This window comes from Podarcis filfolensis (genome assembly GCF_964270895.1).
Source record: "Podarcis filfolensis genome assembly, chromosome: 12".
NCBI lineage: Eukaryota > Metazoa > Chordata > Lepidosauria > Squamata > Lacertidae > Podarcis > Podarcis filfolensis.
Window position 1 is genome coordinate 1404643 of NC_139614.1, and position 18801 is coordinate 1423443.

General features: G+C 44.0%; 1 protein-coding gene across 2 annotated transcripts in view; it reads right to left on the reverse strand.

Moving 5' to 3' along the window:
* Positions 1-18801, reverse strand: part of CNTNAP2 (contactin associated protein 2) — a 999981-nt gene that overhangs the window by 246997 nt on the left and 734183 nt on the right. For both annotated transcript variants that reach the window (XM_083577628.1, XM_083577629.1), the window contains one exon: positions 3121-3321. In XM_083577628.1, coding sequence (XP_083433754.1) covers positions 3121-3321 — 201 coding nt within the window. The remainder of the gene's footprint in view (positions 1-3120; positions 3322-18801) is intronic.

Genomic DNA, 18801 nt, shown 5'->3' on the forward strand with positions numbered 1-18801 from the left:
CTGCTTTGAGACTTCTTAGGGTAGTGATAAAGCGGGATATCAAATCCAAACTCTTGTTCTTCTCCAATGTGTCCTGCTTTATGAGTACAGTCCTTTGTTTGAAGAAGTCCTCTATTTGAAGGGCTGCCTGGTCCAAGTCCACTTTAAAGAACCATAAGAAGGAAGAGTTGCCTGTCAACTTAATGGCAGAGTAGAGGTGAAAACTCTGCATTATATGACTAAGGAATTAAGCATATAGGAATTCCTCACTCCCAGTATTCATGGACAATATGCCAGTCTATATTATTTTATTCAGACACAAACATTCTTTCTCTCTTTCATACACCCACCCACACTGTCCCTTTGTCCTGACTCTGACTGACCTGGGCTTTGCTTCTCCTTGGGAGTCTGGCCTGCCTGCTTCTTGTCAACCAGCTGACCTTGGATCTTCTTCCGCAGAGCCCTCTCCTGCTCTGAGCATCTAAGGCAGCCACAAATCTGTCTCCACCCTGGCTTGCCATGGCTGCCTTGCCCTTGACCACCGCTGTTATGGTTGTCGGTGACCAGCATTAATCACTATTGCATCACCACCTGAGGGAGGCTGATCAGAAACTGCCACTTCCCAACTAGAGAATTTTCAGTGTATAAAATGAAAGCTGCCATAGCTTACTAGACTGGCCGGTGCCTCCTGCTCTGGCACCTCAGAAGGGACTGCCTTGTCTCTGACTGACACCAGCCTCCTCCTCCTCCTCATTACAACAGAAAGGAATGCTTCTAGGGTACAGAAGGACATCTGACACGAGTGTTTTTAAACCAGTTTCCGCTCCATACAAAAGTACAAGCACACAAGCAGTTGAATTGACTTAGCTGGATGCTCTGAGCATCTGAGCAGGAACTTCTCTTGTGATTAGGGCTGGGCGATATATCAATATATCGTCAAAAACCATTTTGAAGCCCATAGTGTGATATCGGTTTCATAATTTTTGACCTGGTAATATATTGCGAATCGTAATGTGTGTTTGGACTGAGCAATATATTGTCCAAAACCAGTTTGAAGTACCAAATCATGAAGTGTGTGTATATGTGCTATTCAAAAATCACAGTGAGAAAAACCATGAAGCCAGCCAATGCTTCTCTTGATTCCGCATTCCTTGTTAATGTTACCTCTGCCAGCTCAGCTCTCCCCTCCCCAATGCAGGGGGCAGCAAATGACAAGAGCAGCGCCGAAAAAAATCACGATGCAGGAAAAGACGTGAAGCCAGCCAATGCCTCTACATAGCTCCATCTTTATTTCAGACATTGTGATATATTGGTATATCACAATGTTTAGCAGGTGATATATTGAAATGTTGAAAACCAAATATTGCCCAGACCTAGTTGTGATATGGCCTAAAATATCATCACCCTACAAAAGCAAAAACCATTTTTATGTTTTTTATCTAGTCCCCCTGCGCCACCTGCATGCACGCCAGCCCAGTGTGATTTATTTGTAAAATTCTCCAGGAGAAGTAGCCACAGAATTTTATATTCTAAGATAAGCAGTGTATCATTATCTATTATAAGACAACACTCCCAAAGAGTAAACAGAAGAGGAGGATAGGGACAAAAAGGAGCTGGCCACTTGCTGAACGGCGCTGAGGAACAGGCTATTTACAGAAGAAATGGATCAGCTTCTGCTTTTCTGCTGTGTAAATCACCAATGTAGAATGTGCGCAGACTAGCCACTGGCGGGATGTAAACAATACTTAAAATGATCTGCATTGATTTGTTTTTCCCAGTCTCGCTCTTTGGAAGCAAAATGTGTTTGTGTGCTTGTGTGTGGTATAATAATGCATCTAATTCTCTGAGAACATCCTGTGTGCCAGATCTAAAATATGTGTAGTTCAAAGAAGACATAACAAAATATAATAGGGATTCTCTCTGTAAACACCTCCCAATTCTTTGGAAACTGCCACCCCTCTAAAATTAGCAAGTTAGGAGAAGCATAGCTATGGAAGACTGTCAGCCATACAATAATAGAATCATAGGATTGTAGAGTTGGAAGGGACCCCAAGGGTCCTCTAGTCCACCCCCTGCAACACAGGAATCTCAGCTAAAACATCCATGACAGATGCCCATTCAACCTCTGCTTATAAACCTCCAGTTCTTTGATATTTAAGGTGCTTTTGATAATCTGTAAACTTTGACTACCTGAGCAAAGTGAGGCCTTTGGTTTACCTCACACATTTATCATTCCATGCTTGCAAGTTTATTAGCAACATGCTTTTATGTCTCCCTGAGGTATCAGGCTGAAATTGGTACATTTGTTCCAAGTGCAATTCTGTGCTTCAGATTCAAGCAACAGCTACTGTAGATCCCATGCCCATTTTCCAGCAAGGAAGGCAAGATGCAAAACACAAAATATATTGTAATGCAATTTCTTCCTTGAAGATCATAATAAAAGTGGAGGTGAATGTTCAGGACATAACAACACACACCAAGCTTGTATTAATAGCCATCCAAGCTCCCACAAGTGCTCACACGGAGGGGGTCAAAAGTCTGAACTGGAAGATGAAGAGGAACAGGAAGTTTGAGACACTCCTGCTTCTGTTTTGTACCCAAAGAGACTCTAAATAAGACCAGGATCTTCTTTTCAGTAGAAGGACTCAACTCTGTTACATCTAAAATGCTAATAACAGGGCACTGCTGGGTATGGCCTTAGTGCATTTCCTTCCCCATTGAGTAGCTCTCTCCCACCTAAGACTCCCAGGTCAGAGGGTGTGGCTTCTAAGCAGATGCTTGGAAACATCTTCCTTTTTAGAAATCAGCTTTCTGTACAGAAACAAAGATGGCAACAGCAAAAATAAAAATTCTTACAAGAGTTGAATGTGGGGATGGAAGAGGCTACTTTTTGAATTCACTTTTTTGTATTCACTACATTAAAATTAGCTTATGGAAATGGCAGCACAACTCATCCCAAACTGAATAAATATTTCATAAGCAGCACACAAAAATGACAATATCATTAATAAGGTAGTACAAATAAAGGACACCCCCCATCCCAAGTGGGCTGGATTACTAGAGCCACACCAGGAAGCGCTTTGGATTAGATTTAGGCCAGATGCAAAACCAGGACACTTGTTTAGAAAATGGCCTGCTTACCTGGGGTGTTCAGCAGCCTTGACATTTTGCAGGTGTAGGAAATGAACTGCTCACAATACTCAGCGCTGCTTGTGATGGCGGAGATCTGATCCATGGTGGCACTGTAATTCAGCTGCAGCAAAGCGTGCTTCTCCGGCCTCTTGCTCACCACCGGGGAATGTTCCTGCAAATCATGATTCACAGTCGTCCACACTTTGTCCTCTGAAAGAAAAATAAAGAAAAACAATTCAGTGTGCCAGAATCATCACTTATCATAGAAAGGCCACCTGAGCAGGGTACGAGGCCACATGTCCTTTCACAATAGGGCCACCTGGGTCTCCTTGACTCAGCACTTTAAGTGCCATGGAGAAGAGCCATCACCTCCCTTTGCAGCCCCACATTGGTTATAACCACTCCTTTGACCTTGCCAGACAGAAACATGGACAGGGTCACGGGAATGACACCCACAAAGCTGGTGATCAAATGTCACCAGCACTCCCATTAAGCCCACCCACAGCCTGTGGGAAGCCCAGGGCAGATCTTGCTGCTGACCAAGGCTGCCTCATGGCCTGTAAGGAGATCAATGCATTGCCTGCCCAGGAAGGGAAGGGATCCCCCAGCAACAGATGATGTCTGTTTCCTCTTGCTTTATTGTATATTTTTCTCACTCTGTAAATGAAACCCATCAAAGAGCAACTTTTGTGATCTTCCTTGCCAATCTGAATCCAAAACAACTACAGTACTGCCTTTGGCAACCAAAACCTTTGGCAGATCACACTCTAGGTTTGCTTATGTGAAGTGCTATTTTCTTTTCTGGTTCCTTTCTTCTCATTTCAGGAATGAGACTACCACACATATCTTAATAAAGCATGCCATGGTAAAGTGAGATTAATCTTGATTAAAGTTCTATAAGGGCTGGCGACCTAGTGTTTATATAGCCTGCTTCTTTGCTCTGCTGCCTTCATGCAGCAAGATGCTTTGTGGCCTGTCAACGTTTATTATATCATAAAGCACTTACCCAAGTTCAGGTTCTGATGGGATAATAATGCTGCTTATTAGATCCCCAAGGGAGATGGTAGGCTTTTCCTTATTGCTTGTGGGCTATGGGTAAAATGAGCCAAAAGTGAACTTGCCAATGGATCTGAGGGATGCTTCATATTTACCAGCGCCCTGATCCTTTTATTAGGAGGCTGGCAGCTAATGCACAAGTCTTAAGGGTAGGACAGAAGACAGGGAAATGTGCAGTGTGGCAGCGATGGTAGAAACTTGGAATGGATAGATGCCCTCAATTTGCCCCCACTCTTGCATGTGGGGCCATTGGGGAGGGGGGATGAGCAGAGGAGGATGGGGGGAGAGGTAGACCCTTCGCTTCTTTTATTGATTTATTAAAGCCTGGCTTTTTGGCTAGCAGCTTAGCAGTGAAGCTCTGCCAGCCATTAATATTTACTATGGCCTTAGAGGGTCACACTAGCATCCTTCCCAGAGGTGGAGGACCAGGGAGGCGGAATGGCAACAGTGGGAACCAGAACTCTGCTGCTGCCGCCATGCCCCCTGCCATAGCCACAGGCAAAGCCATTGGGTGATAGCCTCTTTCCTTCCATGTTTGTTGGACGCCTGCCCCAAAGGCACTGTGCACACAGAAATGACAAGAGTCCAGCTCTACTAGAAACCACAACTGGCAGACTTCTCTCTTTTATGCAAACATTACACTTCTATGCTCCTTGGGCAACAGTCCCAATTTGTCCAAAGCTGCCCTGCACATCCAGACATCCTCTTCCTTCTGCCCAATACAACACAGCCCTATTCCTTCCTTCCTTCCAAAAGTTTCAGAGCAACTTAGTTTTACTCTACCTTTCAATCAAATGATTCTCAAGACAGATTGCAACAAATTCTAATAATGAAAAGTACACCCTGAAACAGCCCTGTGTCCTCCTGCTCATGAACAAGGTCAGAATGTGCTTCCCTTCAATTCTCCTGTCTCAGAGAGTCTTATAGGGTTGCCATACACCTGGACATATCTGGAATACTGCTCTCTCTAGCCTTTTCCCGCTGGAAATTGGTCAAATGTCCAGGAAAATCTGGACGTATGGCAGCCTATGTCGGCAGTATTGTTTTTGCCAATTTCCCATAAAAATAGCTCAAAAATAGCAATGTTTTTGCAATGAAAAGCTCAACAACTTTATAAAAAAAAGTTTTTTTCTGTCTGGATTTCTACTGTTTGAAATATGGCAGTCCTATCTTGCTAGGAAAACTATCTTCTAATGCCCTGGAATAACATTTATATTTTTTCAGTAGCACTTGGGGAGGCTTTCCTTTCTGGCTGGCATGGAGAGCTTGACACTCACCTTGCTGGCCGGGAAATGGATCCAGGCCCACCTGCAAGATTGGCCAATCACAGGCAGGCTTGGAAGCAAGGCCTCCTTTGGGAGTGGGCCTGACGGAGCAGGGAGGCTTCCCTCAGGTCCACTCCCAGGATACTTAAGATGCTCTGCCCTTGTCATGCATAGCTGTCAACGTTTCCCTTTTTTAAAGGGAAGTTCCCTTATTCTGAATAGAATTCCTTGCAAGAAGAGGGAAAAGTTGACAGCTATGGTCATGGCATCTAGTTTCTTCCTCATCAGATCATTTAAGCATTGGATATACCTTAGTCTTGGGTGGAGGGGAGGGTGATAGTCTCTGCCTGCCCCTCCAAAGGTAGCGTATCCCATTAAAGGGATCCAGGAGAAGCTGCTTTCATCCAGGTGTCCAGCACCCCTCAAGGCAGCAATCTCTGCGGGGTCCCCCTATTTGTTGTAAGTCATTGGAATCCCCAATGACAGGTTGACCCCCATCGTTCTACCCGGACACTGAGGTCCAGCACCGAGGGCCCTCTGGCACTTCCCTCACTGTGAGAAGCCAAGTTACAGGGAACCATGCAAAGGGCCTTCTCGGTAGTGGCGCCCTCCCTGTGGAACGCCCTCCCACCAGATGTCAAAGAGAACAACAACTACCAGACTTTTAGAAGACATCTGAAGGCAGCCCTGTTAAGGGAAGCTTATAATGTTTGATGTATTACAGTATTTTAATATTTTTGGAAGCCGCCCAGAGTGGCTGGGGAAGCCCAGCCAGATGGGTGGGGTATAAATAATAAATTATTATTATTATTATTATTATTATTATTATTATTGGCATCACTTCGGGCAGTGAACGGTTGCCTATGCCAAACATCTTACATCTGTCATCAGTAAGGTTTTGGCCTTATTTGATCCAATCTAAGTTGTTGTGTCCATCATTCATAACCACTTCATAACCACTTGGGGAAGGTGCTACAGGGCTGGCTACAAAGCTACTCTTTCTGCACCTGTGTTCCTGTGCTCTACTTGGCAGATTGGGAAAGAAGCCTATAATTATCTCTCCCAATCTTCTTGTCCCTGTTTTCTGCACAGAATTAAAGGGGGAGCAGAAATCCCTTGGGATTTTGGCCACATACGGAAATCTCACTGAAACGCTTAATTGGAATTTGCAACATAACTATATGTGACAAACTAGAAGTGGAAAAGGAAAATGGATGGGGGGCGGGGGGCGGGTGTTATGAAGCTTCCAAATCAAGGCATTCTCTGCAATCTGGGTTATCTGGTACAACTATTGTGAACTATATAGTCAAGAAGACAAGGCTTTAAAAAAGAAGAGTGCAAATAGTTAAAGGTCACAGTTTAAGTAGAGCTGACTGGCCAGCAATTCATCTTGTCCCACCATAAAATAAATAAATAAATCAGTGTGTCAGGAAGATGGGAGTGAAATTCATTTCAAAATGGGACTTGGGTGCTGTTTTGCAAGGGCTTCTAAAATGCAGTCCATTCTTCTCTTCCTCAGTGTACCTCCAACAGTTAATAATAGACGAAAGGCAAAGGTCTGTCTCCACCGGTGCTGCTGAGTCCCTTGTGAGGCCATATGGCATTTTGCATGAGCGCTAAATTCACTTAGCCAAGCAGATGTGCCATACAGTAGCTGAGCTTATTAAAAACACCGGAGCCGGTGTAAACACACTTTGGTCTATTCTCTGTTAATTGTCATCTCAATTAATGAGAAGCATATAGCTTCATCTAATATATGAAGCTAAAGATTTATGCGAAATTATTAAGAGATTATTTTGACATTGTGATTTCCACACACCCCAGAAGCCTTTGCTAAATAATGTGGATATGAAGAATGCTAAGGTCAAAGGTGAGAGACATTTCAGTACCATTGTTCGCTGTCCTTGAAGCTACAGATAATTGCATCAACAAACATCAAAGGCAAAGGGAGCCTTGCATTCTGCTTAAACTTATGGAACTTGTTTAATGTTTAGAGAAGCCTCAGATTTTTTTCTTTTTGCAGCACAAGCAACTAAATACATAGGTTAAGGTTTATCAATTGCTGGTCCAGGATACTGTTGAAATATGCCACATATATCACTTGATATTTCATTCCTTATTACTAGATGCTTCATGATTTGCAGCTCCATGAGTAAAGTTGGCTTGATTTTTATGTGGACACTTATTTAAGGATACGCAGTGGGGTGGATTTGGGTCTTCTCACAACTCTCAGCTCCCACAGCTCTTTAGGGGATGCCATGATTGCTTTTTCACTGTTATTGTAGTGCTTGAAATGAACATGTGAATCTGCCATGTGTCTACTCCGAAGTAAGCCCTACTGAATTCAGCAGAGTGTACTCCCAGGAAAGTGGGTTTAGGATTGCTGCCTAAGAGTAGTAGAGAAGCAAAAGTTTGAATGAGGGTGCTCCAGGTTTTTGTGTGTTGCAGAAGGAACAGATACAATTCACTTAAACAATGGGGTGGGTATTGCCCTTGGCAGACCTACAAGCTCATGCTGGGGATTTTCAGACCTGAACAGGTCCTGATTCTGCAGCTGAGTAAGTCTGTGCCCAGAGTGGAATTTTACTGCTACGCAGGAATGAAGGAAGCAGAGCGAGGGGCCAACAGGGACCTGCCAACTTTCCTCTTCCTCTCAGATGGACAGGCTGATGCAAAAAATGAAAAAGTTGTGCAAAAGTTTTTTTTAACATCTCACATCTTCTCATTTTTCAGCTCCATTCCCCACTCCCCAATAATTGTTTGTTCAGTCATAATATAAATGCACCCTGCAATATGTTAGATGCTCACTGAAGTCATATATGGAAAGGAACCAATATAGTATAATTGGCTCCAGTCGTACGTTTAAAAATAAGCAAAGGCAAGCAGATGGATCCTCCACAGGAGGCCCCAGGTATCTCCTGTAATGAGATGGAGTTCTGCAGGTATCTGGAGGCTGCTGATTAGCTTAATGCTCATAAGACCTATTTTAAGCACAAGGCAAATTTCACAGAATAAAAAGATCACATATTTAGCAATTTACCACTATACGGTCCTTGTTCTCAGGAAGGAGTGGGTCTCTCACAAAACATGTGGGGGGAAGCATTTTGCTTCCCTCTTTTGTGGCCCTTAAAAGACACTGCAGGGGCAGACAGTTTGCTTTCGCAACATGACAATTATGAATCTCAACCAATTAAGTATGATCCATGCACAGAGGTTGGAAGTGGCAGAAGGAACATTTCTGGGTGCTGAAATGCACAACAGGGAGTGCGCTATTCTATCTCTCACATCCACAAGCAGGACAGGGGTCGAGTATGGACTAAAGATCCCAGCACATGCATGATGTGGTTCAGGTATACTGCTGCCGCGTGAACACAGCCAGACCCTTTCCAGTTAGAGCCACATGGGGCTTCATTGGAATCGGCTGGACACGGCCATCACGAGGAAGGGCTAGTTCATGCAATCTAAAAAACAAAGTAGTAAAGTTGTTTATGGGCTGCACCATTGCTGCAATGAGGTTTCATAATCATCATCATAATAGTAACAATAATAGTAATAATAACAACAGCAGTAATTTGATTTTTATCCTGCCCTTTCTTCCAAGGAGCCTGGGGCAGCAAATGCATCCATAATAAAGCATTTTTAAAGCATTCTAAAAACAATTGCAACATTCTAAATACTGTTTAAAACATTCTCTCATTTGGAGGGGGCCGCTAGGGGCGCCTTGGAAGATGGCCAACAATACCATCTCTCCAGCTCACACGAGGTAATTAAGAGGCTGATATGGGAGTAAATCAGCCTCCCAAAATTCTTCCCGAGGAAGGGAAGATGCAGCCTCGTCTGCGGTTGCCCATAAATCACCCCGAGTTTGAAAGAAGGAGGGGGGAGGGCACTGGACGGAAAGCCCTTGAGTGAGCTTTGGATCTCCCGGACGCTGCTTCTGAGAGTGACGCTAGTTGCATTACTTAAGATAAAATATTGGATATAAAAGTAATTGCACATGTTTCGAGCGAAGGAAAGGGTGTATCAGATGCTTATTAAGCCTGTCACTGAGAAGTTAAGAGTGATGGAATGGACTATACAGAAGAAAACATCAAAGAATAACAGATATGTCGGTATGTTGAAACTGAACGAAAAGGGGGGGGAAGCTTCTTCTTCTTTTTATTATGATATTACCTAACAACCCCTCCCCTAGAAGAACCGTCACATGACTGATAGCAAGTGAGATTGGAAAATAAACTGTGTGGAAATAACTAAAGGCTTTGTTTTTTGGAAGATCTGGAAAGAAAATGAAAGGCTCTCCTGTGACGCAGTTCTTAATCGGGATTCGCCATTATGAGACAGACTATGTTGCGAGATTGATAGTCAGAGGGGGAGGCGAGCCATTGCTCTGTTATCATGTTTGGATTGTAAATTTGACTTGGAAAAATCTCCCTTGGAAAGACTGATTTATTGTGCAACTGATCTGGGAAAATTAATGAGCAGACGCTTAGATTTTTATTTCATCGGAACTGACAAAAATGGTGCATGCCACCTGAGCAGGATTTTTGGATCAGCGTGTGATGATTTACTGCAAACAAAAGACTTACCAGTTTTTTTTAAAAAAAGGGAGAGCCTTACAAAGTTCACACAGAAACATAATAATTGCCTTAACTCGCTTCCATTCTTGGGCAAGGTGATTGAGTGGGTGGTTGCTGAACAACTCCAGGCACGCCTGGAGGATGCGGACCATTTGGATTCCTTCCAGTCACGATTCAGGACTCATCATGGGACTGAAACTGCCTTGGTCGCACTGGTCGATGATCTCCGGTGAGCTAGGGACAAGGGTGAAAGCCGTTTCCTAGTTCTGCTGGATCTCTCAGCAACCTTTGACACCATCGACCATAACATCCTTCTGGACTGCCTAGAGGAGCTGGGAGCTGGGGGCACTGTTATACAATGGTATAACATTATGCGCCATGTCCAGAAAGTGGTGTTGGGGGATGAGTGTTCAGACCCCTGGGCCCTCACTTGTGGGGTGCCTTAGGGTTCTGTCCTCTCCCCCATGCTTTTTAACATCTATATGAAGCTGCTGGGAGAGATCATCAGGGGGTTTGGGCTGGGTGTTCATCAGTAAGCGGATGATACCCAGCTCTACCTCTTTTAAATCAGAACCAGTGAAGGCGGTGAAGGTCCTGTGTGAGTGTCTGGAGGCAGTTGGAGGATGGGTGGCAGCTAGCAGATTGAGGTTGAATCCTGACAAGACAGAAGTACTGTTTTGGGGGGACAGGGGGTGGGCAAGTGTGGGAGACTCTGTGGTCCTGAATAAGGCAACTGTGCCCCTGAAGGACCAGGTGCGCAGCCTGGGAGTTATTTTGGACTCACAGCTGTCCCTGGAGGCGCAGGTCAATTTTGTGTACAGGACAGTTGTGTACGCAGGCTGAGACCCTACCTGCCCACAGATTGTCTCACCAGAGTGATGCATGCTCTAGTTATTTCCCACTTGGACTACTGCAACATGCTCTACGTGGGGCTACTTTTGAAGGTGACCCGGAAACACAACTAATCCAGAATGTGGCAGCTAGACTGGTGACTGGGAGCAGCCGCCGAGACCACATAACACCGGTCTTGAAAGACCTACACTGGCTCCCAGTATGTTTCTGAGCACAATTCAAAGTGGTGGTGCTGACCTTTAAAGCCCTGAACAGATTCAGTATACCTGAAGGAGTGTCTCCACCCCCATTGTTCGGCCAGGACACTGAGGTGATTACTCAACAAGGCACAAGGAAAATGAAATCTTATAAAAGCAACTTATATTTATCAGTTAACACGCAGAAACCCACAATTTACTTAATACCTGTGTCAGATTTTCATGCCCTGTTGGATTACTTAATTAACAATCTCTATCAAGCACCCAGTGGTTAAAGGGAAAATAGCAGAGAGTTACTCACTGCTCTGGTTCAACACTTTTTCTTCTTAATGTGGATTGTGCTAGAGAATTCCCCAGTGGGCTATGTCTTTAGATTCTGATCTGTAGTCAGTCTGTCAGGGCAAAAGTCAGACTCTGTCCAGCAAGCAAGAAGCAGAGTTTGTTAGAGAAGTTAACTCTTTATTCCTCTTTTCCCTCTGACCTCTCCTCAGTGTCCCACCACCGATCCCTGGGCTTTGAGCCGTCCTCCTCTGGGGTTTCCCTTGGGGATTCCCCTGCTGCTGCCTCCCACCACTCCTTCTTCATCTAGCCAGTCCCTGGCAGTCTGGCAGGATTAATCCCGTTGTAATAAAATAATAGAAATTACAAATAAAACCCATTTGGGATGAGTTTTGTAATTGCAAAGTGAGAACAATACATGAAAATAAAATTTCACAAATATATTTATTTTACTGAATTTTGTATCAGAAACAAAAGCAGTCTGATGAAAGAACAAACAAACAGCCTTTCAAATATATTCAGAATGCTATCAAAAAAGGAAGCACCAGTATCTTCCAGGTTGGCGAATAAATTACTAGAGATGGATGAGGGGAAAATTTACAGTTGCACTCTATGTGCTGTAGCAACAATTCCCTTTTTCTCACAAGTTCTGTGGTAATACAATTTTCATTATTATTTTTTGTTTTGCTAAAGGTCAAGGTCATTTTGTAACACTTTGTAATGGAACACATTACACTTTGCCCATTTCTGCAAGAAGAGAAAAATGTAATAACATTTCACTTAAAAACAAGAATCATATTTAAGCCTTAACCCTTATTTCAAAAACTAAATTTCAATGCTGAGTTCTGAGAGATAGTGAAAAAAGGCACAGGCATCTATGATTTCTGTCTACATGCTTTAAGTGTACATAGTTTATTGGCACTCGCATGCCAACAACGCAGAGCAGGGTGGAAGTCTCAATGTCTCAGACAAATCAGGAAATCTGAAGAGCTTATCATCTTCCCGCTCACCAAAGAAGCAGCATGCGGGCTTCAAAACCTGAACAGGCTTCTAGTAAAGCCTAGCCTCTGGTCAGCAACACAGTTCAACAGTACCTTCTGGTTATGCCAGTCCTAGACATTTGGTAAAGGTAAAGGTAAAGGGACCCCTGACCATTAGGTCCAGTCGTGGCCGACTCTGGGGTTGCGGTGCTCATCTCGCTTTCTTGGCCGAGGGAGCCGGAGTACAGCTTCTGGGTCATGTGGCCAGCAGGACTAAGCCGCTTCTGGCGAACCAGAGCAGCGCACGGAAATGCCGTTTACCTTCCTTATCTACTTGCACTTTGATGTGCTTTCGAACTGCTAGGTTGGCAGGAGCAGGGACTGAGCAACGGGAGCTCACCCCGTCATGGGGATTCAAACCACCGACCTTCTGATCAGCAAGTCCTAGGCTCTGTGGTTTAACCCACAGCGCCACCCGCGTCCCAGACATTTGGTACATACAGATTTACAATGAAAAGCTGCTGACCATCCTGTGTATGTGAATACTTGGTGTGCTGGATTTTGTGGGTTCCTCCCAAGCAGTGAAGAGAATTTTACTACAGCACTGCTTCCGTGGATTTCAGATTGAGTGTGGCCACATTCCTTTCTGCTTGGCGGCATGTGACAGATTAAGGGGCCACCCGAATTCATTCCTTGTGGTTGCCCACCTGGGGGCCACCAGCTCCTTGCTCACCCTATTTCCAGATCTTTTCTGTCCTCCCATGGGAAATGCTTCCACATGTCCATGCCCCTCACCCCCAAACTCACCTCAGCCATGCCTTTTGGGAATACCCGATTCGGATGGGAAAGCTGCTTTGATGTCTGGGTTTTATGCATTTCTCCTCAGACAGGATTTCTGTAATGTTTGAAATCCACCTATCAGCAGTGGAGCCACACACAGGCCTTTTAAATATTCCACACTGACAGAACAATCCTGACCATAAGTGTAACTTAGGTTGCCATAAGTTACTCTAAACTCTGTTCAAGAGCCTCTAGGAGGAGCTTCTCCTGGCAGAGTCAGCAGGAAAGTTTGGGACTGGGTTTTGAGGTCCCATGGCTGAGCTGAGCAGAGTTTGGAAAAGGTCTTGGCATGACCCCGCCAATCCCCAGAGATTACTGGCTCTTACTGCTCCAGTGTAATCTTTCACCAAGAGTTAAAGAAAGCTATGTAGGTTTTAAGTATATGGTTAATCATAGAATCATAGAATTATAGAGTTGGAAGGGACACAAGGGTCATTTAGTCCAACCCCCTGCAATGAGGGAATCTCAACTAAAGCATCCAGGATAGATGGCCATCCAACCATGGCTGAATAAGTCTAATCCTATGACCAGTTCACAGAGTAAATTTTGATACTCCTAGTATCTACGCAGAGACTGGCCTTGTTCAAACATAAGGCTCATCCACACTTCTGTTTGCCCTGTGATTTCTAGGCATGGGTTCAAGAGGGGTGTTTCTTTTGTCCCACCACTTTCCTCAGGAAAACCTGCAGTTTACTGTTTAATTGAAATGAATGTCAACCAGGCTTTCTGCTGAATGGTGCTTGCTCCAATTTAGCAGTAAACTGCAGGTTTCCCCATGGAACGCAGTGGATGAAAGAAAAGCCTCTCAGACCCCCGCCTAGGAATCATGGGGCAAATGGAAGAAATCACAAGACAAAGGGCCGTGTGGATGAGCATGAGTTTGGGCAGGTTGTTCCTGCTGAAAAATTCATGCCAAGTCTCCAGACAGGGAAAAACACTATGCTGAGGAAGGTCCCCTCCATTCTGGCCACACTTGGCCTTGTCAAAGCAAGTTCTCAACAAAGCTGTGGTATAACAACAAAACCCATATTGTATTTCATGTCTCAAGCCCTTTTTCCACATACTATACAATGGACTGAGTGCTTCTATGCCCCTTTGGGGAAAATGGGACCCAGGGGCTTCTAGGAATACAGAACACATCTCTTGGTCACAGGTGTCAAAAAAACATGATCACGGACATCAATGTCAAAGGCACACAAAAGCTCCCCATACTCTGTCATGAGCTGTATCTGTCTGTGAAACAGAAAACAGGCTTGGCAAGAAAGGTACTTTCAACTGTGCCTTAAGATCCACATTAGCAGTGTGTGTGAGAGAGAGAGAGGGGGGGGAGGGGGAGAGAGAGGGAGAAAAGATAAGATTGCTCCTCCAGCTCATTCATTGCTGACTCATTCCTTTGCAAAACCGCATTTGGCAGAGCAAACAGGCAAGAAGTCCTGAATTTTTCATGTGAACAGTAGCAGCACTGCGAACTTGCCCTTCTCTCTCTAGGTAAATTAATTTAAAGAATTAAACATCAGAGCAGAACCATCCCCCAAAGACTGATTGGGGATTCAAGGAAGAATGCATCGTTCCCTCTTTTGTCTCTTTTTAAACACACTTGCCTCTCTTTATGGCTCTCATTATAGATCTCGCTAATAAATGAGCATAATGTGCCATTTCAACATGATTTTAAATGTTTCATTTCTTTTAACATTAATCTACTTTGAACTTTTATAGCTCTACAGATAGTAGGAAGAGAAAACACAAGCCAGCAAAAACAATCACCCCCCCCCATCAGAGAGCAGAGCTTTTTGAAAAATGTCTCTCCTCCTCATGTGGAATGGTTTGATTCTCAACTCTGCTGTCTGTCAACTTGACAAACAGCATAACTAGCAAAAGCAACTGAGCCTTGATGTGACATGCCCAGGAGTCATTGCATGAAGCATTTGTTTCCTAAGGGCAACAGGGCCTTGAGGAAGGAGAGGGAATAAAGAGGCTGCTTGTACAACAAGGGGACAATGCAGAGGTAACAGCCCAACATAACCACATGGAGACAGGCACATCTTTTCACGCAAAGATGATTTGCACCATTAACATCCATAAACCCCTAAAGTGCAGCCTTTTATAAAAAGGCAGAGGTGGGGAGGGGATCTTTAGAACCTTGACAACAAAATGGAAAAGTAAACCGCTAAAACAACCTCCACATGTATTCATTAAACACTCCCAGGGCTAAATAATTGTAAAGTCTATAAAAGCGCACATTTCGCTTTAGCAAAGTGACCATAAAATGGAAGGGAGAGCATTATGGTGAACAGTCTTAATGCAGGCACTCCATTTGACCCCTGACTAACGGATAGCAGTTCAGATGAAGGTAGAAGGGACAAATAGCAATAGCAAACATAATTGAAAAATTCAAGCTAATGTCTGTTTGGTTTCTTTGCTGCACATGGGCCCATATGCCTAAACCAAACTGTTGCCCTTTATCAGATAATACAAGCACACAGGATTTGTTTTTTGTTTTTTTAAGGTAATTTTCTTATCCATCATCTTAGAGTTCTTCTTAGGGATTTGTGCTCTTGGGGATATATTGAACCAGTTTTGCTTTCTAGTTTAAGCTCTGTGGCAGCAAGGGACCTTGAACCAGCATCCTCCAAGGAGCAAAGAAACTGCCAAGTCATCACAGTTCTCAAGTTTTGTTCAGAACTCTTATATGGGCAGCAGGAGAGGGGAGAAACTCCAAACTTCTGCTCCTCACTACATCGTCTTAAGCCGTACCATCTCAAGAAAGTGTCTGAGAACAGTATGGTTGCACTACTCTCCTCAGTGATTTCTCTTCTCACCTGAGGCAGCAATGAACCTAGCAGGGAAACCAATTGTGCCTCACACACAACTTAATTCTAAAAAGTGTAGCACCCCCTCCCTGCAAATTTTCTTTCTTCTCTCTCCTGCCTGTCTGTTCTCTCCCAACAAAACCCCGTCTTTCCTATTTGGCTGTTTCCTGTTCTCCTGTTCCCCAGTGGCAGTTCCAAAGGAAAAGAAGCAAGCCAAAATCTACCTAGATATGCCTACATATACCACAAAATGACATTTTTGTAATGGGTGTCATATGTTTTTAGACCTTCCACACATATCCCAATTTTAAAATGCAATGGCCAACTCTTCACGATAAGTGAATACAAAATTATGGGTTACCATAGTCATGGCTCTTTGAGTACCAGCTGTTCTCAGGGCTGTGGCATTTCACATCACTCTTGTGAAATGTTACAGTTTCCTCCTCTCACCATTCTAAAACAGGCTGAATGAGGGAAGATGAGGATACCATATGAGGTCTAAAATAACAGAGGTCTTCATGGCCCAGACTAGGTTTAAATATATGTATTTGTGAATCATAGAATCATAGAATCATAGAGTTGGAAGAGACCACAAGGGCCATCGAGTCCAACCCCCTGCCAAGCAAGAAACACCATCAGAACACTACTGACATATGGTTGTCAAGCCTCTGCTTAAAGACCTTCAAAGAAGGAGACTCCAAAGCAGGGCTCCTGTGGGGCATTTCACACAAATATAGCCAAGAGCTGATTCTGATACAGTCAAACCCCGGAACTTGAATGTAATCAATTACGGAAGACCGTTCAACTTCAGAAAGGTTCGAGTTCCGAGGCGCAGCTCCTGAATGGTTGCACTCAAGTAGAATGTGTGTCAGATGTTTGAGTTCTGAGGAATGTTCAAAAACCGGAACACTTACTTCCGGGTTTTTGGCGTTTGGCAACTGAAATGTTCGGCAATGGAGCCGTTTGAGTTCTGAGGTTTGACTGTATCACAACATCAATAAGTGATATAAAGATGGTCCTAGACAAAGGGGGGGCATAATACCATCTAGAACGGAAAATAAATCACACATACGACTTCTGCTTTACTGTATATGTGTGAAACCTCCCATGATGCTTTGGGTTGAGCAAGGAGTTGGGATGAAGCGGGTCAAAATTGAAGTTGGGTCAAAATTAAGGGAGAGAAGAATAACAGTGACCTCATTGTGGGAGTTTACTATAGATCCCCAAGCCAAACGGAGGACATAGATGATGCCTTCCTGGAACAGATGGCCAAGCATGCAAAAGGAAGGGAGATAGTAGTAATGGGGGACTTCAATTACTCGGATATTTGTTGGATGTCAAACTCAGCCAAGAGCATAAGGTCAAACAGATTCCTCACTGGCCTTGCAGACAACTTCATTGTCCAGAAAGTGAGAGAAGCAACAAGAGGAACAGCCATTTTAGATCTGGTCCTAACCAATGTTGATGACCTGGTTAGTAGGGTAGAAGTGGAAGGATCATTAGGCGTGAGTGATCGTGCTCTTCTGAAGTTTACTATACAGCGGAAAGGAGCAGCCAAGCATACTAGGACTCAATTTCTTGACTTTAAGAAAGCCGACTTCATAAAACTTAGGGAAGTGCTGGGTGAGATCCCATGGACAGTAATACTAAAAGGAAAGGGAGTTCATGATGGCTGGGAGTTTGTTAAGAGGGAGATAGTAAAAGCACAACTTCAGGCAATACCAATGAGACGGAAACATGGAAGGTGCCTAAAGAAGCCAGGGTGGCTATCTAAAGAACTTTTAACTGAGTTAAGATTAAAAAAGGATGTGTACAAAAAATGGAGAAGGGGGGAAACCACCAAAGAGGAATTCAAACAAATAGCCAGCATGTGTAGACACAAAGTCAGAAAAGCTAAAGCACAGAATGAACTCAGGCTTGCTAGAGAGGTTAAAAGCAACAAAAAAGGCTTTTATGGGTATGTTTGTAGCAAAAGGAAGAACAAAGAAACAGTGGGGTAACTCAGAGGAGAAGATGGTGAAATGCAAACAGGGGACACAGAAAGGGCTGAACTCCTCAATGCCTTCTTTGCCTCAGTCTTCTCTAATAAAGAAAACAATGCCCGACCTGAAGAATTTGGAGCAAATGATTCAGCAGAGGAAACACAGCCCAGAATAACTAAGGAGATAGTACAAGAATACTTGGCTAGTTTAGATGTATTCAAGTCTCCAGGGCCAGATGAACTGCATTCAAGAGTATTAAAAGAACTGGCAGATGTGATCTCAGAACCACTGGCAGTCATCTTTGAGAATTCCTGGAGAACAGGCGAAGTCCCGGCAGACTGGAGGAGGGCAAATGTCGTCCCTATTTTCAAAAAGGGGAAAAGAGAGGACCCAAATAATTACCGCCCAGTCAGTCTGACATCAATACCAGGGAAGATTCTGGAGCAGATCATTAAGCAAACAGTCTGTGAGCACCTAGAAAGGAATGCTGTGATCACCAATAGTCAGCATGGATTTCTGAAAAATAAGTCATGTCAGACTAACCTGATCTCGTTTTTTGACAGAATTACAACCCTGGTAGATGAAGGGAACGCAGTGGATGTAGCCTACCTTGATTTCAGCAAGGCATTTGACAAGGTGCCCCATGATATTCTTGTAAAGAAGCTGGTAAAATGCGGTCTTGACTATGCTACCACTCAGTGGATTTGTAACTGGCTGACTGACCGAACCCAAAGGGTGCTCAACAATGGTTCCTCTTCATCCTGGAGAAGAGTGACTAGTGGGGTGCCACAGGGTTCTGTCTTGGGCCCGGTCTTATTCAACATCTTTATCAACGACTTGGATGATGGACTC